This window comes from Meleagris gallopavo, chromosome 23 (assembly GCF_000146605.3).
Source record: "Meleagris gallopavo isolate NT-WF06-2002-E0010 breed Aviagen turkey brand Nicholas breeding stock chromosome 23, Turkey_5.1, whole genome shotgun sequence".
Classification (NCBI taxonomy): Eukaryota; Metazoa; Chordata; class Aves; order Galliformes; family Phasianidae; genus Meleagris; species Meleagris gallopavo.
This window is the reverse complement of record NC_015033.2, coordinates 151,261-175,843: the sequence shown is the minus strand read 5'-3', so window position 1 is coordinate 175,843 and position 24,583 is coordinate 151,261. Positions and strand designations below refer to the sequence as shown.

The 24,583-nt window shown below is 48.7% G+C and overlaps 2 protein-coding genes across 5 annotated transcripts; one reads left to right on the top strand and one right to left on the bottom strand.

The window, feature by feature from the left end:
• Positions 1-35: 35 nt before the first annotated feature.
• Positions 36-23,842, top strand: LOC100545908 (protein-arginine deiminase type-1). Of its 4 annotated transcripts, XM_031556622.1 has the most exons (16): positions 14,003-14,194; positions 16,170-16,344; positions 16,802-16,871; positions 18,093-18,154; positions 18,827-18,944; positions 19,292-19,417; positions 19,972-20,147; positions 20,255-20,358; positions 20,611-20,734; positions 21,214-21,321; positions 21,403-21,554; positions 22,329-22,473; positions 22,769-22,862; positions 22,935-23,014; positions 23,231-23,356; positions 23,454-23,834. In XM_031556622.1, the coding sequence occupies exons 1-16, from the start codon at positions 14,103-14,105 to the stop codon at positions 23,685-23,687; spliced, it is 1,986 nt and encodes a 661-aa protein (XP_031412482.1). In that variant the 5' UTR covers positions 14,003-14,102; the 3' UTR covers positions 23,688-23,834. The 4 variants fall into 4 exon arrangements, with proteins under 4 accessions (XP_019477962.1, XP_019477963.1, XP_031412482.1 ...); XM_019622417.2 differs by lacking the exon at positions 14,003-14,194 and adding an exon at positions 36-128 and having other exon boundaries at positions 22,769-23,014; XM_019622418.2 differs by lacking the exon at positions 14,003-14,194 and adding an exon at positions 3,315-3,420 and having other exon boundaries at positions 22,769-23,014; positions 23,454-23,842.
• On the bottom strand, positions 46-10,968 carry LOC100546062 (protein-arginine deiminase type-2). Its single transcript, XM_003212187.4, has 16 exons — positions 9,358-10,968; positions 7,989-8,172; positions 7,836-7,905; positions 7,687-7,748; positions 7,475-7,592; positions 6,853-6,978; positions 6,024-6,202; positions 5,746-5,849; positions 5,549-5,660; positions 5,366-5,473; positions 3,672-3,823; positions 2,916-3,060; positions 2,499-2,592; positions 1,396-1,481; positions 1,079-1,204; positions 46-599 (listed from the first exon to the last, which is right to left on the bottom strand). The coding sequence occupies exons 1-16, from the start codon at positions 9,447-9,449 to the stop codon at positions 366-368; spliced, it is 1,992 nt and encodes a 663-aa protein (XP_003212235.1). The 5' UTR covers positions 9,450-10,968; the 3' UTR covers positions 46-365.
• Positions 23,843-24,583: the final 741 nt, after the last annotated feature.

Below are 24,583 nucleotides of genomic sequence, written 5' to 3'. Positions count from 1 at the left end.
GTCGCCATTTTGGGTGTGTAGGGGTGCCATGTTGAGTGTGACACAGGGAGGATGTGGTGGACCGGCACGTCTGGATCCCCTCATTTTCTGGAGGTGGCAGACCGCTGCATCCCTCCTTATACTCAGAGGTGATCCCTATCCTCATCCTTTTTTACAGAGGAGGTGTCAAGGCCTCAGTGCTCAGCCGGCAAAATGGCAGTGCCGAGGCCCAAAATGGCGCCCTCACCTCACTGCCGCCCTGAGTGCTCCTCTCACCGTTCTCACCGTTATGAAACACTCCCCACCTCATTTCTCACAGCAAATTTATTATTTCACTGCATTTAAAACAACACATGCTGACAAAGCAGGCCATGGAGGCAGCCTGCCTAGGGCGTGACGTGCCACCAGCGGAAGGCGAAGGGCCGGCGGTGGACGTTGGTGCCACAGTGCACCTCGCCGAGCCGCCCGTGGTAGGAGGAAATGTCCTCCAGGAAGCGGCACCTCAGGCCCAGTGGCTCCAGGAGGCTGCGCACGTGGTGCTCCAAGCAGCATTCACCTCCCACCAGCGGGCCAAAGGGCTTGGGGATGCCAAGCTCCTTGGACAGGATGAGCATGGGGACCTGTGGGGTGACAGAGGGCTTCAGGGACACCCAGCAGCCTCCCTGGTCAATCACAGAATAATTCAAAGAATTGTTATAGTAGTTGGTGACCCTCCTCCATTGGGGTCATCCCAAATTGGGTCATCGTCATTACTCCCTCCCCCAGGAAATCCTGTGCTATTTCCTCCCTTTTTATATTTAAACCATGACGTTTCACCACTTTGAAATGCTTTCACCTTAAAGCTTTTTAGGTTAACCCAACCATGAGCAATATGCACCAAAAAGCTACAAAGTTCCAGAAACCCTTGGCTGATAACAAACCTTGGCCAACCTGTCAGGCTCAGATGGGGATATTTTCCCTTTCTGGACAGGAAAATACTATGCTTTTTGGACATCCTTGGGGAGCAGGGCCTCATGGACCGAGGTTTTTTTTCCTCTCAATAACCCCGAACACACAGGTACTGTCTGAAGGGGACACGAGCAGCAGGGACACCTCTCACCATGTTGGGAAAGTATGGCATGGCCTTGCCCTTGTCGAGCTTGAAGAGGGCTGGCAGGTCAATGATGTCCTCCTCTGTCAAGCCCAGTTCTTTCTTGAGGATGTCCCTGTTCCAGTCAATGCAGCGCTGGAGGGAGGGGAGAAGAAGGGACCAAGGGGACGAGCAGGCAAGCAAGGTTCCTGAAAATGGCCTTCTGGACACTGTCTCACTCAGAAGAAGAGTGACTTTTGCCTAAATGCAACTTCTCCCTTGAGAGTTGTGCCACCCTTGGACCATTATCACAAGAAGTGTTGGTTTTCAGAAATATGGGCTGTTACCTGGACATACTGATTCTGCTGCATCATGATGCCATTGGAAAGGACCTTGTTAATGGTCACCCGTTTTGTGTCTGTCCCTGAATACCCTACAAATACAAACCCCGACAGGTGAAATGAAATGTTGTCTGCAGAAACTTGGCTTAAAATGTAGCATAGAGGTGGAAAAAAAGCCCCCAGATTCCAGTTCCCTGAGGTTAAGGCTTTGAGATGAGGCTGCTGGGAGTCCCATTTCTCAGCTTATTGGGAAACAAGGCAGGAGGGAAATCTTTGTCCATTTTGTAATATTTTCATCAGGCCTGGAAAGCATTAGAAAGGTCTCAGGCCAGGCTTGATGGGGCTTTGAGCAACCTGATCTAGAGGGAGGTATCTCTGCCTATAATAGGGGGGTTGGAACTACATGATCTTAAAGGTCCCTTCCAGCCCAGACCATTCTATGATTCTATGATTATCCATTTTCCTGCACAAGGAATATAAATATATTGCTAATAGAATAACAATTTTTTTGCTGCCCAAGCTCCATAAAACTAGAGGTATCCCCTCCACAGAAGCCAAATCCCAGACAGATGGCAGAGTCCCAGAGGGCCCCATGGTGGCACAGACGTCCTTCTCTGACCTCAATGCATACAGATGAATTTAATCTCAAGCAAAACTTTGATCAGAGGCTGCTCAAACTGGCTGCCAGTGCAGAGTGACTGGAATGTATCTGGGGTGACACGAGACCCCCATTGTGCTACTCTGCTGGAGCTGGCATTTACAGAGATCTTCTGTCCCACTCCACCAGCATCCTCTCAATGCACAGAGCTTTATCCCATCCCACTCGCTTTCCCAAAATAGGGCTTGAGGGTGGGCAGGCATCCTGCTGCAAGGACAGGCATGTCAGCCCCTCTTGCCAGCCTTGAAGGGCAATGGAATGGGAAAATGTCCCCTTCTTCATGTCCCCAACACCTGCATGTTGCTCCAGGCGCATTGAGTGCTGCTGCCCTTGGACTGTCCTGCCCTACATCAAAGCTCAACTTTTATTTTAAGGACAGGGAACAGCAGGCTTCCACCCACCCTGGTTGGGATTTGCACAATTCCCCCCAGGCTGCCCGCTGCCCGCTTGCCTTTGAACATGGTAGCTTCACCTTGGCCCTCCTTCTGCTTCTGCCGAAAGAGCTTGTAGCATGCTGCAGGGCTAGCCATCAGCATTCGAAATCTCTGGGGCAAGCAGGAGGAAGAATGGTCACCAAAAGGAGCTTATCCCAAAGCACCATGTTAGTACTTCTTCCTGTGAAAACTGCCCCTGCAGGCTCATTTTTGCCTTTTTGCAAGAAGGTTAAGGTTAAGTTCTTAAACATAAAGACGTTTGCTATTAGATAAGAATGTATGTTCTTGTGGCCTGAGCCCTCCTTCTGGGGACATGGGAGAGAAGCCAAGGAAACACCAGCTTGGACTCTCAAGGAAATGAGCTTTGGTAGTTTCCCTGATGCGATTAGTTACCCAGAAGGGAAACCATAGAACAGCACAGGGTTTCGGGGTACCTTTGCATCAGGGCTGGGCACAAAAGTGACAAACTCGTTGACATGGCCCATGGCCAGCCAGTCAGAGAAGAGCTCCACAGGAGCCTGCACCTGCTGGGCGAAGAGGAAATCCCGTACCACTCTGGTCATTCTCCTTCCTGCAGGGCTGGAGGCAAAGTCATAGAGTCATTAAGGTTGGAAAAGACCACTAAGATCATCAAGTCCAACCATCAACCCATCGCCACCGTGCCCAGTTAGCTACATCGCTCAATGTCAATAACCCCTGAGAGGGGGAATAAGGGTGTATGGGAACTGTTGAATCATGGCCTGAACCTCTGATTGATTACCTGAGGTGAGCACTGAGTCAGCCGCAAGAGCACAGGTGAAGGCAATTCAGCTGTGTGATCAGGAGAGGTGGAGCCTGGCTGCACCTCTCCTAGACCCATTTAAGGACTGACTGCCACTGGGGAAGGATGTCTTTCTGGCAATTGTTCGTTGTGGAGTTTCTTGTGAATCTACAGTACTGGTGAGTGTTTTTCATTTATCTCTGATTATCTTTTCCAATGTGGTATTCTTACTAGCCTAACTTCTCTGTATACTGATTGATCATACAACACTTTACAACATCTGTGTACTTATTGATCTTAAAAAGGGGAATAAGTATTTATCCATTACTATGCATATGCACACAAATTTCTCCCAAGATGGAGGAAATGAAGGTGCTAGTTAGGGGTACTTGTAGTTCCTTTGCCCCCAGACACAGGTTTCTTATCTTACGTGGGGAAGCTGCTGCCAATGAGGATCCTTCCCAGTGGGTACTCTTTCCCTGCTGCAGTGACAGGTGGACTGACCTCCAAGTTGCCAAAGGAGTCAAGGCTGGAGATGGCCTTGAAGAGAGGCTCTCTGCGTACGTAGCCAAAATCAGGTCCCTGCAGGAAGAGAAATGGCTGTGGGCATTGCCCTGGGTCTGTCTGTGTCCTTATCCCTCCTGCTGAGCTCAGATATGCTCCAGCAGATGAAAATACTGAGGAGAGGGAGATGCAGCCTTAAAGGAAAAGCAAGAGTGAGAGTGTTTGGGGCATCTAGGCTCAGTAATAAATGGTGGATGGTAGAAGTGTGGGTCTCTGCTATCTCACAACTACTGATTAAGCATCCATGTTAAGTTAATTAGATGCTGGAGCAGCCATAAAGTGGAGTTTCTGGCTGCCTGGTGCAGAGTGGGATGAGCTCCAGCCCCTGAAGGTAAATCCTCTTCAGGCATAAGAGCCGCCCGAAGGGCTTGGCTTTGCTTAAATCTCATCTAAGCCTGATTTTCAGAACTGAATATATCAGGGATTTGAGGTGTTGGGTGATTAACCTGTGGTGCTACTGCTGGGTTGTGCCAGGGGCTAATGGCCAACCGAGAGATTGTAGTCCTACAGGCAGGGTGAAAGTGGCACTGGGGGCATAAATCTTGTCCTTGCTCTCTGTTTCAGGCCAGTGTGGGTTAGGACAGGATCAGGTAGCTGTTGTTTTCCATTAAATCTGAGTGTTGGGTTTCCTTAGCAGTAAACCATTGGAGTGTTTCAGTTAACACAGATTTCTCCTAATTTGCTGGAATGGACACGGGTGTTTGCAGTAAATGGATATGCACGCAGTGTACTGCTCTGTCCTGCATAGGCATCCTGCCAAATCCAGCTTCAGTTGGATGCAACAACCTCAGTGTCACCCCAAGGTGACAGAAATGAAGCAGGGATGTGCTTATGGGGATGGAGGGGGAATGTACAATCTGGGGAAAAAAGAGCCAAGACACCCAACGGTATGTAATTATGGTCTAAGAGTTGTGGTTGGTTTTTTTTTTTTTTTTTTAAAAAAAAGGGATGTTTGAAGCTGGGAGAGGCACTGAGCATGCAGCACCTGCTCCCACCCATTTCAATTAAATGAACCACAGAGCCAGGAGGGTTCAGATGTCTAGGTGCTGGTTCATCCCAGGTTTGTGGGCAGCATCTGAGCCTATCAGTTCCAGAAGGATTCTGACAGGCTAATTCCCTCTGGTCTCCTTTTTCCTTGGTGGGGGGTTGTGGGGCTTAGGCTGTGGCTGTGTGAGAGGAGGAGCTGCCCTGTGTTTGGCTATACAGTCCTGTCTGAGACTGGGAAGGTAACATTGGGATTGGGGGGGCTCCAAAGCAGAAATTGGAGTGTAACATGTTGGCAGCCTCAGGGGCTGAATTGCTTCTTCTAAATATGAAGCAAGGCAATGCCTAAAGAGAGTGGAGAGGAGCAGAACATGGCTTGTGGTAGAACTCTGTAGGTTAGTTTGGTTTGGGGGCTTGATATCAATGATCTTAAAGGTCATTTTCAACCTAAATGATTGCTCTCATAATGGGAATGAAGAAATACACTCTCAGCTGGAGTCCTCTGCTCCGTGCAGGGAAGAAATAGTGCTATACTCTCATCTTTCATGTAATTCATTGTAATGTATGTGGGGTTACCAGCAGCTCCTTTATGGGGAACTGCTCCAGCCCTGTGTCCTGGGGGGAGTCCAGCACCACTGCAAAGCTTTTGTGGGGTGCCTGGGTGTAGCCAAACTCGATCTCATCCTAAAACAAGAATGAAAACTCCCGTGGGACACATCAGGGGAGGAAGGCTTTGCCCCCTCCCTTCTGCTCACCTACCTGCATCCAGCGGTCCCCACGGTTGATGTAGCCAAAGCAAACCTTCAGGTCACAGCCAGCCTTGTTGACAAGGTTTTTGATCTCCTTGATGTAGAGGTAGTTGTCCTTCACACTGGAGGTGGGCAGAATGGAGATGAGGAATGCTGGGTGGGGCTGATGCCCATTTAGCCATTGAGACCTCATCACTTGGCCTGTACCTGCAGACAAAGACGTTCTCCGGTGCTAGTGTGTTGGGCATCATGATCCATGGTGCTACCCTGAACACCACTGTGTCAGTGAAAATTGGTGACAGGGGGATTCCCTGGAGGATGCAAGCAGAAATCAGGGACCTCCCCCTCCCAATTTACCACTGTCCCCCCAAATACCTTATCCTGAGCTCATTTTAGGATAAGATAATTATTCCTTCTTCATCCCCATGGCCCTTGGGTTGTTTCATCCTTCCCCTGCCCCCCCCCTTCCCTCGGACGACCCCAACCTCAGCCAAGGTCTCCAAAAGGCTGACGTGGATGGAGATCAGCCCAGGGAAAGTCTCATCAGGAAACTGCAGCCCCTCAACGAAGAACTCAAGCTCGGCAGCTCCACCGGTATACTGCACAATGTGGCACAGCTTCCTCCTGCCCAGCACGTGGACGTAGTGCTGCCCAAAGAATGGGTCTGCAAGGACCAAAAGGGAAATTTCAGCAAAAGCAGGCCACTTCCAGAATTCCTGGTGGGTTTGGACCTGTTCTGCCCATGCACAGGAAATTTCCATCATCCTTTTATGCCAAAGGCTAAACTCTGTGGGTGGAAGCAAACACCTTGAAAGAATAGCTCAGCACTTGGGATTTTGCAGTTGTGAACAAGGTGTCTGAAAGCCTGCCCTTGAATGGAGCCAGCATTGCAAAGAAATTCTCATGGGGCTTGTGCCCTGGCAGACCCCAGCCTGCCACCAAACCCTGTGCTGATGGATTTAATGGCGCATCTGTGTGGGCTGGGTCAGTCCAGGGAACAAAACACCATGTCCACAGCAGGGAACAAGGAGGGATAATGCATCTTAGAGCATGTTGGTTGCTCTGGATGTCAGGACATGTATGGTTGGTGGTTGTTTTTTTTTGTTGTTGGTTTTTTTTTTTTTGTCTTCTGCTTTGCTGGATGACCTTGGATAAATGGCTTTACCACCCTATGCCTCTTGAGAAGATTCAAGGCTAGAAAGACCAAGGAAAGGAATGATGAGGGCACAATGGAGACTGGGGAGTATGGGACAAAATCAGTGACAGGAAGACAAGAGCTTGTGGAGATAAAACATCCCAAACCAGAAGACTTACTCTGCATATGGAAGACCCCAACTTTGTCAGCATCAGACATGTGAACGTAGAGCACAATTTCATACCCCCGGGGCAGATGCTGTGGCCCTTCGATCCGCAACACCATCCGAGACATATCCAGCAAATCTGGGTGCATACAAGAATAAACCTGGGTGCAGCTGTGCTGTCCAATGCCCAGCTATGTGCGCTTTCCTTGTTACCAACCTTGGCACGCATGCTGGAATATCATCCTGCTAGCAAGACCTGTGGTTTTTGCTTGGCACAAATACCTTAATTTTTTTGTCCCTGGCACAGCCAGTCCCTGGCCTGGCTTGGCATGGTTTGGTTTTCCAGGAACAGGCATGTATTCCTGGCTGCCTGGCCCCAAGCATCCCTTGGCTGAGCCCTGCTGTTTTTTTGGCCACACTCTGTGCCCTGGTATGACCTCTGGGTGGTAATTAACTCCAAGTATGAGGACAGAAGCATGATCCCACATGGGAGGCTTACTCAGCAGCTTGGCTGAGTCAGGGCAGAAAGCAGCCAATTCCCCAACAAGCCTTTGTGCCTCAAAAAATTAAAGAGGGGGGAATAGCTGTGATTTTGCTTTATTTTTGAAGTGGAGCTGGGACTGGGGCTGCGTTACCTTCTTTGCTGAATACCCTTTCGTCATCACAGTCTGGGGCAGGGCTCAAGGGGCTGTCCCTGTCGCAGGTGACCAGCAGAATGGCCCCATGTCCCTCAGGTCCCCACATCCAGCTGGCCTGTAACACCATGCCAGGGCTCAGTGCAGTGGGGATGCTGTGTCCGCTGATAAGGCTCCTGCAAGCCACAGGACTTCCCATACAGCTGGGTTACCTTGTTGGGGTTGTTCTTTTCCACCACGCCATCTTGATCTGCGTCGACGTCCAGGGAGATCCCTGAATCCAAGATAGGGCACATGGTGTACTTGTAAATGAACCCCTCCACCTAGCAAACCCGCTCATAGCTGGAGTCTTCATACTCACCGATGCCAGTGAGGAAGATCCTGGCTTGGTCAATGGGCTGTCCTCCCTCTGCATAGAAGATGACAATTACCTGGAAAACCCAAATCCCCTCGCTTTTAGAAGGATGCTCTTCAGTTAGGAAAGGGGTCTAGCATGCAGCACACCAATTCTTACCTTATTGTCATTGACTTCAGTGCTGGCCCGGCTCATGCTGAACCTCAGCACCGTCCCCTCATTCAGTGGCCAATGCGACACACCAGGCAGTAGTCCTGGCTCGGCTCGGCCCTGAAAAGCCACCTCCACGTTCACCCCCTCTGTGTGCTTCACTCCAAAGGCGACCGCCCCGGCTGGGGCTGCCCTGCAAGCAAGGCATCCTATTTTCAAAGGTGTGAGCACCCTATTTTCATAGGTCTGCACATCTGGCACACAAAATCACCCAATTGTAATTAATCTCATCACCCAAACTGCATGACTCTGTGCTCATCACCGTCTCCTTTCTACCTTTCTTTGTTGCCTGGGAATGTTTTAAGTGTTTTATTTTTTAGGGCAGAATGTGCTATTTTAGCAAAATGACTATTGTAGCCTTTGGTGCAGATTGCTATTTTCTGTAATTACAGCCAAAGCATTTTGTGCTGTTCTAACCCAATAACCCAGCTTGGTGTGTACTTTAAATCTGTGTTTATTTGCCAACTAGAGTTTCCCAGATCAGAGCAGCAAGCTGGAAAATTTTACCATGGGAAACTCTAATTTTGGGGTGATTTTATTACAGCTAAAGCACCATTTCTAGTCCAAAGAGCTTTTCTCTTGCATCCCCCTTGCGTCTCCCATCCCTAATTTCTCATTTATCTGGAGTTATTCTTTTTGGTCTCCTGAAATCCAGGCTCCCTTTGAGCACTGACATTCGAGTACTGGCACAGGATCGCTGTTACAGCATCACTTATTGGGATTCTGAGTGTGGAAACCTGAGAACCTGCTTGATGCTGCCTGGACATTTCTTAAATTGCTTCTTTCTGTTTAATTACTCGTGCAAAACTCATTTAGTTTGTGAGCCTGGGGAATCCCACCGGGAGGAGGTTGGACCCAGAGGGAAGCCAGATGCGCTGTTTGGCTTGAGATTTGCAAAAGCAGCTGGGTGAGCACAGGGATCAAAGCATGTCTCCTTTCTTTTTCTTGCAGTTACCTTGGAGGGCAGCATTGGAATTTTTCCGGTAGGGGCATGGGGGTTACATTGCAAGATTCTCCCCAATTGCTGCTTTCCTCCCCTCTCTTTTGCCATTTGTCCCCATGGATACTGCTCGAAATGCCCCATCCTGACTTTTCCCAATGCTCTTCAGCAATTTTCTGAGAAATGGACCAAACCCACTGCCTTTGCAAACACATGCACATGCTGATGCTTGGAGGGTTTTGGGACTTGTGCAGCTTTGCAAAGCCCGCTGCGGATTTGTGCTGATGGATTGCATCAAATCACCTACCTGTGGGTTTGGAGGGAATTTGCAGAGGGAGAAAAGGATTTGGGGTCGGGGGGACATCACACCCCACTCACCCGTAGACGTCGGTGGCCATGTGGGTGCCCAGCACACACAGCGCGTGGATGCGGCTCCCAGGCTGCAGCCGCAGTGTGCGCTCCCGTGGCATTGCGCTGCCGGGATGCCCCGGTGATGGGTGCGCTGCACAGAGTGTCTTCCTCTCTTCCTCAACCAGCCCCCCGCAACGAATCAGTCCGCCTTCAGAACTCTCAATGCTTGTGATGCTGACTATGAAGCCCTCACCCCAATACAGGACCCTCCAGATCCACAGGAAAATGATCTCAGGAGGGAGGGAAGGGGTGGAGGGGGAGGGCAGCTGGCTTGGTGCCACCCCACTCCCAATCCCATGCACCAAAATGGGACAATCCTCTCAACAGGGAGAATGCAAGATGACCTTGGAGGCATTTTTTGCAGCAGCGCATTGGGGTTTGCAACCTTCTCTGCCTCCTACACCCCTTTCTGCTCTCTAGGGAAAATATTAGGGAGGAAGACACAAAGTTTACCAACCCCAAGGCTAGAGCAGGGTGCTGCCCTGCTTGCTTCTGGCTTGCGTCCCTTTGCCCAGCTCGGCGCCGTGGCCAGGCCCACACCGACAGCCCACATGGGCGTTTTCATCCCTGAGCTGAATATTCATGTTGGAAACCAACCTTCTGCCCCAGATTTTGGAAGAACCTGCTGTAAGCAATTAGAGAGCAAGGAGCAGAAAGGGTCGGTTTGATCTGCCCTTTTTGCATTGCTTTTGGGCTTTTCTTTTTTAGCTCTTTCCTCTCTCCATGACCTGGCCATAGGAAATGAGCTTAAATCCAGTTTCCCATCTGAAGTGAACTCCCTTTATTTCATTTTTCCCATGACCTGAGCAAACAAGGATTTTGCAAAAGGATTTTGCTGCTCTTTTTTGCACATGCAAAAATAAACATGTTTTCTTATTAAGAAAACAACCCCAAACACCTCTAGTTGTGCGCAAAGACCCCAGGATCATCCCCTCACTTGCTGTTTTTAAGTCACTGGAGAATTTACAGCTGCTCACTGGTTTTCTGTGACTTTATATAGAGAGAGATGTATTTATATCCCTGGAGTGATGACATATGGAGACATGGAAGGAGGACCACATGAAAACCGACGAGTAACCAGGCTATTGGAGTTTTGGGGAAGGTCCTGATTTGGGGCAAAAATGGAGGAGGATGGCTAGGTTGCAGGCCAGGGTCAACTGCTCAATGGTTTATGTTTGTTGCTGGGCTGGTTCTTGTCTTTGAGGAATTTATGTGGAAAGAGACTGGGGTCTTTCCAGCCTTCCCAGGAAAGGCAGGGTATTTGCGTGGCTTTGGGATTCTTTGAAAGCCTTCTGGTGTCATTGCAAGCTTCCAAGGATCTTTGTAAGCCTTCTGGGATCTTGGGAAACTGGACAGAGTCTTTGCAAACCTTGAGATTCTTTGCAAGCCTTCTGGGGTCATTTGTAATCTTCCTGGGGTCTTTGGAAACTGGGCAGGTTCTCTACAAGTCTTTGAGATTATTTGCAATCCTCCTGAAGTCTTTGCAATCTTGCCGGGGTTTTTGCAGAACTTTAGGGTCTTTGCAAGCTGTGTAGGTTCTTTGGAAACTGCACAGAGTCTTTGCAAGTTTTCTGGGTTCCTTGTAAGGCTGAGTGAATCTTTGCAATCTTCTTGGGATCCTTGCGAGTCTTGTGGGCTCTTTGCAAGCTTCTTGGGTTCTTTGCAAAAGCTGTATGGTCTTAGCAGGTCTCTGTAGGTCTGTGCAAGGCTCTAGAACTCTGCAAGCTGCTGGGAGCTTCTACAAAGCACCTTCTCTTTGCAGTACCTCTACAAGGGGAAGAATGATTGGAGGCATCTCTGCAAAGAAGTGATCATTCTGAGGTCTATACAGCAGGAAAGGGGTTTTACAAAAGGTAGAAGCTGTGCTATCAGGTGGGAGATCAGAGCTGGTGAACCATCATGGGACATGGGCAAATATAAATATTCACTCGCTGATGTCTGGAGGCTCATGGTTTCACTGCTATAGTCATTCTGGTCAGAGGAGTTCTCTGGTTTTTAACAATCAGATTAGGAACTGCTCTGCATAAGCATCCTCACTGCTGATGGATCTCTGCCTGTCCTAATTTTGGGGGACAGGGATGAATAGCAACACGGAGTATGCAAACAGCCCAAGCAGCTGCTCTGTGCAGGCTCTCATGCACACAGTTCTGCAGCCCTGAAGGCAAGTGTGTGATAGCAAGGAGTAGGAGGGAGACATGAGGGACCCCGTGGCATCTGCTTAAAGTTACAATTTGTGATGAAGAGGTGCAACCGTGCCATTCCAAGCAGAGGCAATGCCTGGTTTTATCACTTTTCAAAGCATTTTTTTGCTGGTCCAAATCTCAGCCAGGACAGGGGATGCAGTGCCTGCTGCAATGCATGGGATTGTGCTCCTAAGCACAAAGCCTCGTGCAGACAGGAGCGGGACTTGATAACTGGTTCGATGCCTTCCCCTGTTGCCAGTAATTAGGCTGACAAGGCTCTCAAAATTTGCTGCCTGCAATTACACATGCAGAGTAATAAATGAGGTGTAATTATCGGCTTAGGGAGATTATCAAACTTTCCTTTACTGAGAGGCAGTGCAGGAAGGGTGAGAGGGGAAAAGATGCCCTGTGGAGTCTGGGATGTCTGTGGGGGGTCCTGTCTTGCCTTGTAGTGGATAAAAGGATCCAACTTGAGGGGAACAAAACAAGGTCACCCCAAAACCAAGGGGCAGTTGGGTCTGATGAAGAGGCACAGGGAGTTGTGAGACATTGTACCATAACCCTTAATGGCAGACTCTTTGATCAGGGTATTATTAGGGAGAAACACTCAGTCCTGAATGGGTCAGATGGCTTAAAAGTGAGATTTTTATGCATGGGCATGTTGGTGCCAATAGCAGGTGGAGGAGGAAAAGGAGGATGCAGCTGACACACACGAAGATGGGCTGCTGGGGCAGGACCAACAGCCAAAAATGCACTGTGATTAAAACCGAGTCTATCCATGGAAAAATAAAAATTGCACCAAACCCTACACAAATACGATGTTTTGGGCCTATAACTTTGTCCCTGATGGATGCGTTCCGACGGAGCAGAACCCCATGCCCAAGCCCTGGGAGCCAGAAACCTCCGTCCTCTGCCTGCCTGCAGATTACAGAACACACAGCATGGCCCCGTGGGGCTGTAGGTGTGTTCCCTGTCCGGCACAGGGCTCAAACCAGCTGAGCAGGATGCCAAAATCACAGCAGGCGGAGAGCTCAGCACTGTGCCCGCACTGTGTGCGACCACTGGGAAATGCAAGCATGAAGCTTTATATAGAGCTTAAAGAAAAGAAAACAGAAAAAAGATGTGGCCTTGGCCGAAATCTCATGATGAATCTGCTTGGCAGCAGTTTGATGGGCCTTAGGAATACAGGAGTCCTAAAAACTTTCTTACAATAGAATTTGAGAGCCAACACATCTCCAATATACAAATGTCACTCTTCATAAATCTATGAACACCATGAGTTTGTCTCATGCTGGGCTTCAGGACATGGGATTTTACTCCAGATCCCACGCAAAGGTTTTTGAGAGGCTAAAAATGCAGCTAGCGTTTCCTTCTCGAGCATCCTGGTCACACGCTTAGGCTCTGCTGATTGTATTAACACTGTGCCAACATGCAAGACTTGGTGCTCTTTGCTGCCACAATTAGGCTTGGAGGAGCCCTTTCATGTAGCCTTGCTCAGATATGTTCCAGGCAGCTGCCATGGAGTGTTGGAGTATTGCCCCATGAAAATGGAGACTGTGCTGTTACCGTATCATATCATCCCTATTGCAATGGAGTAAACCACAGTGGGGTTCTTGGTCTGTTCACCAAGGAGATCCGTGGTGTTGTAGCTCTTTGCTGGGTAGCCTCCTGGGACTGCCTGGAGAGAGATGACTATCTCCAAGAAAAGCTATTTTTTCCAGCAACCAGCGCATTTCCCATGGGAGCTTCCAAAAAAAAAACAACCAAACACCAAACCAACAACAACAAAAAAAACCAACACAAAAACAATTCCTCAAATGCCTCATGCAAGCAAAACACCCAGGAATCCCTAATTTCCACTGGAAGCCACTTGCCTTGTTTTGCTTTCTTTTTTTCTTTGCCTCCCTGCTTGCCAAATAACCAGTTCTCCCTGCACCCATTGCTACCCAGGAGTTGTTAGGGAGGGAAGGACCAACCTGAGCAAACATTTCCTTTTGCTGCAGCGTTACACAGGCATTGCCCTAATGGGGTAGCTGGGGCCGTGAGTCACCACGTGGAAAATTTGGGTTGTTTTAAAGAAAACGCATCATTCTAATGATACCATGTATTATAATAACCCTAAACAACCATCTTGCATAACGAGAGGGGTAGAAATGTTTAATGCATAAAGCTTTGGACTCCTTATATGGAACTATAAGGGAGGTGAGAACAAAAAGGGGAGAATGAGCCCTGAAAGCTGAGTGCTGTGCATCCCCCACCCTTTCTGCCCTGCACCCCCTTCTTGGCCCCGCAATTACCACCCAGCCCCAGGGGCTGTCTTATCGCCAGCATCACAGAGCGGGGCGGCAGCTTCGCGGATGGCGGAGGTGGAGATGGCAGGGTCCCTGGTCCACCCCATCGTCATCGAGGGATGGGAGGAAGGAGGAGTTACATTCCCCAGCCTTTTAATCCAGTCGTGCTGGTTCACCTACAAAGCTGGGCAACCAGGCAGCAATCTTCTTCACATGCAGCCGCCGTCCCCAGCACACCATGTCCCAGCGCCAGGTCGTGCAGATGTCTACCAGTCATGCCAGCTACGGGGTCTGCGTACTGGGCAGTGAGGTCTTCCTTGACACCCACCGGTAAGGCTCAGGGTCAAGGTGCATCCATAGGGATGATGGGTTTTGGAGGCAACCAATGGCTCTGCGTATTTTTGGTATTTGCAAAGGGTGTTAAGGGGAAAGATCTCATGGTGGTTCCTTATGCACCCGGTGGTTCCGTATACGGGTGCATAAAGGACATGTCCCATGGGTCTGCTTTGGGATGCCTGAAGGAGGGATGTTGAATCTAACAAAAGCAAGGCATCAAAGTGTAGCCGAGCAATGACGACTCACAGGCAAAGCCCATGCACACCCCAGCTAAGTGGGATCTATTTCTGGCAGAGAGAGCATTGGGCAACAGCAATTCAAGATGAGCAACTTGTTCAGAGCTAATCTGGGTTAAAGAACAAATGTGTGTCTCAGGCATAAAAAATCCATGAGAGGGTTTGCATAGTTTACGTAATGAGATTTTTCTGATGTTAAACATAGGGGTTGCTTTATTGCCCAGATATGAGGCTGTATTTGCCCTCCTCTTACATTGTCATTCTTTAATAAATTACATCCATAATGATAGTGGCTATAGGCCAAGCCAGTTGGGATCACAGCCGGGGCAATTAATTGGATTGTATATTGGAGCTGTGCTGGGAGGTGCTGACATCTCCCCAGTGAGACTGCCCTTAAAACCTATTAGTTCTACCCTCAGCCAAATGGGAATACATAAAACGTATTACTTGAGTTATTTTTTCTCAATTTGAACTCAAAACAAGCTCAATCCCATTTAAGCATGGGACCTAAGTCTAAAAGAAGCTGATTTGGCTCTTTGGTAGCAAATCTGAACTTTGGTCCTAAAAGGCATATGGCAGATAGGCATGTGGCAGATGCTCTTTCAACATCAGGGCTAGAAAAACAGGAGATGTTCTATGCCTACAGAGCCCTCTCTATGCTGGAGAAAATTCAGTGATGGACACTTGCCCATGGGTTGGACTAGTTTGGGGCAGAAGACAAAGTGCAGTGGAAGTTCTGTGCTCAGTGAGCTTACATCTCAGCATGGCTGTGCAGAGAGGTGAAGGCCATGAAATTACAGCCAATAAATCCAAATTTGAGATGTCATGGCATGCAATGTATGGGTAGACTGCAGGTAGACTTGCTACACTGCATGCTAATAAACACATGACAATGGGATGATACTTTAATCTTCCTATACAAGCTACTGCAGGATTAGGGATACCATGCCAAGAGCAACATCAGGGATAAATGTCTTCTGTGTTGTTTTCTCTCTGCTAAAATTTACAACTGTGTCCCTCTCCATGCATTGCTGGGGAGGTTGGTTGGCTCCCTGCAGCAGACAGGTTGGAGCACTCGCACAGCGTGTGTGATGGTGCTGGGGCTGTAATGAGCATGTAGGGAGCACTTCAAAGGCCAGGGAAGTCATACAGGTGAGTGAAGGCTCCCTGCTCCAATTCAAGTTCTCCTCCACTTCAGGCATCTCTCATGTCAGTGGGTGGACTAGCAATAACGAGTGACATCAAAATCAGCCCCAATCTTGGTCTGGGTTTTGTGGTGGGATGCTGAAATTTTGGGGTTTCTCTTCCTGCTTCTTCTGAAGCCTCAGCTTCAGAGAAGTGCAATTGGGGCTTAACCACAGACGGATGTGATGGCACTCTGCTTGCTCAACTCTGCCACAGAGATAATGCTTATAAAATTCAGGCAGTGCATTTCATCACCTGAAGATGGTTTCCAAATCCTAAGACCCATTTAAGGCTGGACTTTCCTAGAGTCATACAATGGCTTAGATTGGAAGGGACCTTAAAGATTATCCAGTTCCAACCTCTTGCCATGGGCAGGGTGGCCAACTACTTGATCAGGCTGCCAAGGATCCCCTCCAGCCTGGCCTTGAATTGCCTACAGAATGCCTACAGAATTTTAATTCTAGGGAGCCTATTTTAACTATTTGGGCCTACAGAGGACAAGAGGAAAGAAAACTCAGCCCATGTCTCCATGCTGCTCTTTGTTTCAGATCTACCCCTAAAGGTGCCACGTCATTTGATGTTCATGCCACGTCTGCCGTCACAGTCCACATCATCCACAGCCCCATGACAAAACCCATGCTTAACTCCAGATGGCCACTGGATCCCGATATAGAGGTTGTAGTGACCATTGGTGTCACCAGCAAGACTGTCAATGACAATAAGGTTAGTTGCTTTTTATGCACTGAATCTGGACATATTAGTCAATTTTCCCAGGCAAGTAGGAAGAATGATGGGCAGGCTCAAGTATTTCTAGGTAATGCTGACATCAGATGTGTTTCTATAGAATAAACTCAGACTTACACAGAATTGTGCAACTGTCACACACACAGTCAAACTAAAAAGGAGAAGGAGACAAGGAGATAAGGGTGGTTGCAAAAGCCTGTGTCAGAAATTCCATGTCAGGCAAAACAAATAGTCAAACTTTGTCTTTTTCTATGCCTGTTTTTGTGCTGAAGCAGGCAGAACTTATTTGGTTGAACTGTGACTAAAGCAGCAGGATATTGCTGAACCTTCCAACAACTTGTTGTATGGCATTGCTGGGCTATCCCACTGGGTGAAAAGACCTACTCAGCATGAAGAGACACAGGACTTGGGTCACAATCTGATGATGTCTTTGCAGGTTAAGATTTCATACTACGGATGGGAAGAAAATGAGATTTCAGTGGCTTGGTTGTACCTCACCTGTGTAGGTATGTATTATGACAACACTCATCTGAACTTGGTCAACCCTTTCCAATGCCACAATCTCATTTGGTTCATGGGATGGGACTTAAGTGGGGATGCAGGCTGCCCATGCCCAACATGCAGTCAGGGTTTGGGTGTTGACAGCTTAGGCTGACAAGCATGAGGGAAATAATTAAAATGTTCTTGTGCTGCTTTAAGTGGTGCAAAAAAGACGCAGGCTGGGCTCTGTCTCCACCCAATGCACTCTATGAGCAGCCTCCTCTGACCACCAAAACAATTTGATTGATGGAAGAGGATCCAAAGATGACCATCTCACCCACCTTCCACCAGCAAGCCCATCCTCAACTTCCAGTGTGGCTGGGGAGGAATAGGCACAGAAGTGTAGTTGTCTGACCTATTTTAGGAGTTTAGGATGAGATGAATCATTCCCTTGAAATGCCTATTTTCCTCTGCTGACTACAAAGGGAGTCTAGACAACTAGTCTGGATGCAGTGTTCCACTTGGATGGATTAATTATCCTAAATTTGGAATTTTCTGAAGTGCTCACATGATAGCCAGACCTGTGTCCTCGAGTCATGCACGTGCTTGCCAAAATTGCCCTGAAGATGGTTTCCCACATCCATGGGCTCCACTGGAGCCATCAAGGGCCACCACTGTCCGCAGAGCTTTGACCTTACAAAAGCTCATTGCTAGCTTGGATTTAGGACTTCATATTCAAAATTATGGTCCCAGCTTCCTCACGTCGTCTTCTCTGAATCAAGTAGGAGAACTTCTGCTTCAGCACCCACATTTTTCACACGGTGTCTCATTTGGTGGATATATATCAAAATAAGCTTTATGTAGGCTAGAGATGAGGTTGTTGGTAAACCTGCAATTTGGTCCAAAAGCTCTCCAGGGGTGAGTCTTTCTCAAATGTTACACCACCTCTAAAATTATCTAGTGTCCATTCACCCATTTCATGCCTTTGGCTTCACAAAAATATGCTATGGTCAATATTTCACCAATGATGAAACTGTGAGACTTCGCCAATATGAACTGGTGAAAACAAGTGGGCGTATCCTTGCTGGGGGACCCAGGATGGGAGAAGATAGCTGGAATGGGCAAGCGTTAGGGCATAAAGGTGGAGTTGGCATTGGATGACTCACTGCTGGTGTGAGGATGGGCCCAAAATGTCCATGATTGCTCATGCTCATGCCAATGGTTTACTTCGTGCTCTGATATTTCAGATATATCCCTGGATGTGGACGTGAGCCGTAATGGCAGAGTGAGGAGCAAAGGGAAGGACAAGGTAATGGGAAACACTGCATGGCTTTGGGCAACACAAGAAGGGGAAAACATGGGGAAAATCTCCAGGGAGGAGAGGGATTTGGGTGGTGTCTGAAGTAGGGAAAATAGTGCTGCAAATTCTCAGCCTTCTAATTGAGGAGAAAAACTTTTTTTTTGTGCCAAAATGTCTTGCCTCTCTGGTCCAGCCTTGCGACTTTTTTTGTTGTTGTTGTTCCTTTTTGGATTTGAAACGTGCCACTAAATGACTCATCTTCAAGTTTAGCAAACAGCAAGAGATTTACCCCTTTGGCAAGAAATCTGCATATACCCAAGCACTTACGCCCAGATAATTAACTGCAGCCTGATCAGCAGCACAAATTGTACATCAAGATGAGATGCATTTCTAGAAATGGGATATTCTCTTTCAAATGAAGTCTGACAGATAGAACATGGCTTGTTAGAAGATAAGATCTGTTTGAAATAGTCCTTGTTGGCTTGGCTGCAAGGTGAGGTTAGGAAATTCAGAGGCTTGATAGTATCACTGCCAAAACTCTCCTGATTGCTCACTGTGGGATCTCCTCTGAGCATGGCTGTGGCTGTGGTGTTTTCCCATCCCAACCACCACTGGGAGGGGTCTGGGAGGGAGGAGTTTTTCAGGATTTGCTCCCATCCCCATTGGATGTTTCTCCTCCAGGCCAAGTGGACATGGGGACCAGACGGACAAGGGGCCGTGCTGTTGGTCAACTGTGACAAGGACAGCCCCAACACGGTGGGGACAGACAGCAACCAGGTGGACATACAGACCCCTGCAGGTAGGGCTCATCCACGAGGCTCATACTATCTCACTGGGATGTTTTGCAGTATCTCCATCCTTCTCCTCATTCATGATCCTGCTGATGGTGCAAAAATAGTATCAGACGCTTGCGAAGCAATTAGTGACAGCATTACCTGTTTCTCCATTGCAACAGAAATTGGCTCTTTTCCACTACTCCTTCCCTGTTTTAATTTCCTGGACATCCCTATAAAAACACAATGAGCGTCATCCAAGCAGGCTTGCCCTATAAATCCACTTGCAACTGAAGGATAGCAAAGCCCAAAGACAGCGATGGAGGCTGGAAACCTCCCAACATCCCCTCTCTCCATCTTCTTTCCCCCATAGACCTGAAGGACATGTCTCTGATGCTGCTGCGGACTCAAGGTCCTAGCAGTATCTTTGCTGACTACAAGGTTGTCCTACATGTCTCCGAGTCAGATGCAGACAAGGTGCGGGTTTTCCATGCTATCCGTGAGTATTTCTTCCTTCCTTCCTTCCCAAATATTGATGCCAACACATTGTGACCCCAGTGGGTAAGCCCTTTCTCAGTAGGATTAAGGGCTGAGCGCTAGCACTTGTTGGATACATCCATTTATCCCCAAAATTGGTTTAGAAAATACTGTACGGGAAAAAAATAATGAAAAAAAGGCTTTGTTCAGTGGGATTACTGAAGTTTTGAGAATTTCATGGGAGGATAAGCACAGGCAGCAACACATCTGCCAAAGGTGCCCATCTTGTTGGATTGTGTGCTTCACCTTTGAACACCCCACATGGTGGATCCCAGCAGTTCCCTGCTGAAAATCAGGTCACGGAAGCCAGCTGTATCATTAGATGCTTAACTTGAGACACGCACCTTGAAAGGGTTTGACCCGAGGGCATAGAGTCCTCTTTGTATGAACAGATCAAGTGTGTTCCCCAGAAAAGAGCCGGCACACCCCCTGTTCTGCAAACCATGCTGGCACCGTCACCTCCTCCACAGTGCCTCCTTGCACCCATGTGGGCTGGCAATTTCGATGTTTCTGCAGGGAGTGACTCACATCCCCAGTACAAACCCGTTTTGGGACCAGGCATGCTTTCCTGCACACTAGACTGTGTCAGAAGTGGAGAAAACACCTTCTACGTGGAAGGGTTGGCTTTCCCTGATGCAGGTTTCTCTGGGTTGGTTTCTATCAGTGTCAGCTTGCTGGAGGTGCCCCATAAGGTATGTGGGATCTACCCCATCCCTGACCCGACAAAGCCTCCACTGGGGTTTTCAACCAGCCTCCACTGGGGTTAACAACCACTTCTCCTGGTGTTTTGTCCTTGCAGTATTCTCCTGGGACCCCCATTTTCACAGATACAGTGGTTTTCCGCATGGCGCCCTGGATAATGACACCCAACACCCAGCAGCCCCTGGAGGTGTTTGTCTGCAGGTAGGACGAATGCCTCTCTATAGCTCTGCTGCCTTGGGGGCTCTCCATAAAGGAGCTTTCACCCTTCCTTGCTTTGTGCACAGGCTTTATGCTTGCTGTGCAAGAGCCTAATGTTGCTGCTGCACTCATTGCAACCCCAAGGAGAAGGCTGGCGGACCTTTTCCAAAGGCTTGTGCAGAGGTGTTACCCAAAAATTGTATGTTTGGAGTTAGAGGGATTTTTGAGGTCCTTCACGCCTTCTTCTTCCTCCAGCATCAAGAAGGGAATCAACTCCAATGAAGTCTTTCTGGAGGAACTCCAAGCCCTACTAAGGAAAGCCAACTGCAAGATGACCATCTGCTCTGAACTCGAAAGCCGCAGTGACCGCTGGATCCAGGTCAGCCCTCAGTGTTTGTAATGCATGGCTTTTCTGGGACTTCTCATGGGCTTGTTGTTGTTGGGAGGGACCAGCTGTGTTATTTGGAGAAACATGCAGATGCTAAGAGATGAATCAAGCAATCATGAGCTAAAACAGTGGGAGATGCTTTTGGTGGTGACAAACTGTATAGACAAGGATGTTGGCTGGACCCCAGGGACATTGCAAGAGGGGCCCCAGTGAAAGAAGAAACTTGTAGGGCATTGCAAGGGGCACTATACCCAGCATTGCAAAAGGGACCCCATGGGGCATTGCATGAGGTTCCCCATTGCAAGAAGGACCCCAAGGAGGACTGCAAGAGGGACTGGATGGGACACTGCAAGAACTGAATTGTGACAGGCCTGCCCCATGTCCTGCTCCATCCTTACTGTGTGCTTTGCCATGCTGGCTCTCACACATAGGAGCCTTCTTCCTCCTCCTCCTCTTCTTTCCCCTAACAGGACGAGCTGGAGTTTGGCTACGTGGAGGCACCACACAAGTCCTTCCCTGTGGTCTTCGACTCACCCAGGAACAGAGGCTTGAAAGACTTTGCTTTTAAGAAGATCCTGGTGCGCTGGGACATTGCTATCACTTTTATCCCCAGAAGTCATCCTCAAGGGCTCCCCATCACTGCTCCCCTCTGTCCCCAGGGCCCTGATTTTGGTTACGTGACCCGTGTGCCCCATGGATGTGATGCCTGCAGTCTTGACTCCTTTGGCAACCTGGATGTGAGCCCTCCGGTAACAGTGCGAGGCAAGGAGTATCCTCTGGGACGCATTCTTATTGGCAGCCCCCTGCCTTGGTGAGACAGGAAAGCATCCAAAAGTGATTTGCTACAAAAAAATATTTGGGCTAATGCCACCAAAGTGCCATCCTAATCGCAAATTTCACATTCAGACCATGTTGCTGTTCCTTCTCTCCTTGTAAAACCCTATTATCTCCCCTCTTCCCTTTCATCCTGATCCTACAGTACCCCAAGCATCATGCCTATATTTTTAGTTTTCCCTATTGAAAGGAAAAGCAGAGGAATTCAGCAAAGGGTAAAATCCTGAATAACTGGGAATTGTTTTCCGCTGGTCTCTTGGCACATGGAACAACAACGTCCTGCAAAACCCTGCACAAAGGCGGCTCTTCATCTAGACAAACAACAGTGAGGTTGAATCTTAGGGTTTCAGCCAGGACAACAAACGGAGCAGGCCATGCTGCTCCATCCTTCGCTTACCCCGACGGGAAAATGGGATTTTCCCAGCCACACCAGAGCTGTAATTATCCGTTATTACAAGAAGTTATAATTAATGTTTTCTCAGCCTGCTGCTGGCTGTCTAGGAAAATGTAGGGAGGGATTTAAGGCACAGAGGAATGGGATGAGTTATGTATATCTCCACGCATCTATCTCTATACCCCACACAATGTAGGAGTTTGGAATTAGATGTGGCCATCAGATTTGGTCAGTTTACCACCTCTTCCCTTCTGAAGCGGGCATAAATACTGATGATTTGCTTTAAAATGCCCTTCCCCCGTGGGTTGGGTGTTTCAAGGTGCAATCACTCCTGCTTCCTCCTGCTTCTGCCTTCAGGGCCTCTGGCCGTCGGATGTCGAAAGTGGTCAGGGATTTCCTTTACGCCCAGAAGGTGCAGGCACCAGTGGAGGTCTACTCAGAGTGGCTGAGTGTGGGACATGTGGACGAGTTCCTCACCTTTGTGCCTGCTTACGACAGAAAGGTAATGGCTCTATGTCCATCCCCACATCCTCAGCATCATATAATGATGCAGAAGGCCCTTTCATTTTGCAAGTCAGCAATAAAAAGTAAAAAGCTTGGCTTATGAGGAAAAGGCAGGCTCCGCCCCATGCATGAATTAACTTCCTTTTGGGGTGGCTTCCTGGGAAGTAAAGAGTTTCTGGGTGTCATCCTATGCACTGTGCAACCCTTGGGACTGGTGTTGGGTACACATGGGTTGGCACATGAAAACTTCCTATTGAAATCCCCCAAAATGGGTTTATGCATTCATCCTGCAGGGATTCCGGCTCCTCTTGGCCAGCCCCACTGCCTGCTTCAAGCTCTTCCAGGAGAAGCAGAGGCAGGGACACGGCGAGGCCACGCAGCTTGTGGGTAAGGCAATGGGGAAGGATGTTCCCATATCATTGGGTGCCGGCGATGTCCCTCACCAATGTCCCCATATAGGGATTGTGGGCAGTGAGCGGAGGAGCATTGATGACATCTTGGCAGATGAAGGGCTGAGGAACGACAACAAACATGTGCAGGTGGGCTGCAGAGGGGCTGAGCACATTTGGGTGCTAACTGAGAACAGGATGCCATCCCAATGGGTGATGCCCCAAAGTGACTGTGGAGGTGTGGAATCAAAGATTGCTTAGGTGACTTCAGGAGATTGCTTAAAAAGGATTCAGTAGGGGACATGAGGTGTATAGGCTTCCTGCGTGGGATTTGGGGTGATGACACTGGGGCCCTCCTCTGAACAGCGCTGCATCGATTGGAACCGCGACCTGCTCAAGCATGAGCTGGGGCTGAGTGAACAGGACATCATTGACATCCCCCAGCTCTTTATCCTGCGAGGTTCCCGTGCAGAAGCTCTCTTCCCAGACATGGTGAGACCACCACCACATCACTCCCCCTCACCACTTCCCCTCCACGCTCTCCTTGTTCACCATTTGGGTGAAAAAAATACTTTTGGTCCATCTCCAGGTGAACATGTTGGTGCTGGGCAGACACCTGGGCATCCCCAAGCCCTTCGGGCCGCTGGTGGCTGGGCAGTGCTGCCTGGAGGAGCGGGTGAGGGCACTGCTGCAGCCCCTGGGGCTCTCCTGCACCTTCATCAATGACTTCTTCTCCTACCACAAGCTTGCTGGAGAGGTGCACTGCGGCACCAATGTCCGCCGCAAGCCCTTTGCCTTCAAGTGGTGGCGGATGGTGCCCTGAGCCACCCATTTTCCTCTTCCCCCTTACCTACCCCCCCAACTCCCCTTCTCCATCCCTGTAAGTGCCTTCTGCAGCAGCGTCCGCAACCCCCCTTGGAAATAAATAAGGGCTGTGCTTGCTCCCAGCCTCCTGCTGAGGTTAAAGACACTTTTAAATGGTGTTTAGTGGGATGATGCAGTGCTCTGCAGTGATGTAGCATCTGATGTAGCATGTGTGAAGCATCTGCATGTTTAACAATGCAATGCCTGCATAAAAATGCACAAAAAACCCACATGCATGCACAAAAAGAATTGCACAAAAAAGATATGTGACAAGCTTGCAAAATGTGTATGCATGCATGGGAGAATTCATAGAACAATACGCATGCATTAGAAGAAATGCCCACAAAAAAATGTATATGAGTACATGTGCTGCTTTACAAAGAAAGTGGGCATGCATGGCTGGGAATACAAATGATAAAACTACACCAAAACAGTCATGTATACAAACTAATACATCAGGAAAGCACACATTGAAAGACACCTGCAGGGATAAAAAATATCAAAATGCAAAATAACCACATGCATAGAGTAAAAGACAGACATGCACTAGAAAAACAGACGTATAAATACATGCATGTAAAAAGAAAAAGCAAATGTACGTGCACAAAATCATGCACAAAAACATACGTATGCACTGCTGCACTTGGACCCTGCTTGCAAAACGATAGAGGGAACAAAGGGGAAGAAATCGGGGGAGGAGGAGTGTGGTAGCAGCAGGATGGTGCCCCCTGATGGCTGTGGGTTTGCTTTGAGGGATGTTGGTGCTGAGAGTGCACTGCATTGGGGTGAAAAAGGAGCATTCCCTTTATTTGTCCATTTTGGTTAGAAAAGAAAACGGGCAGGAATGAAGGTACG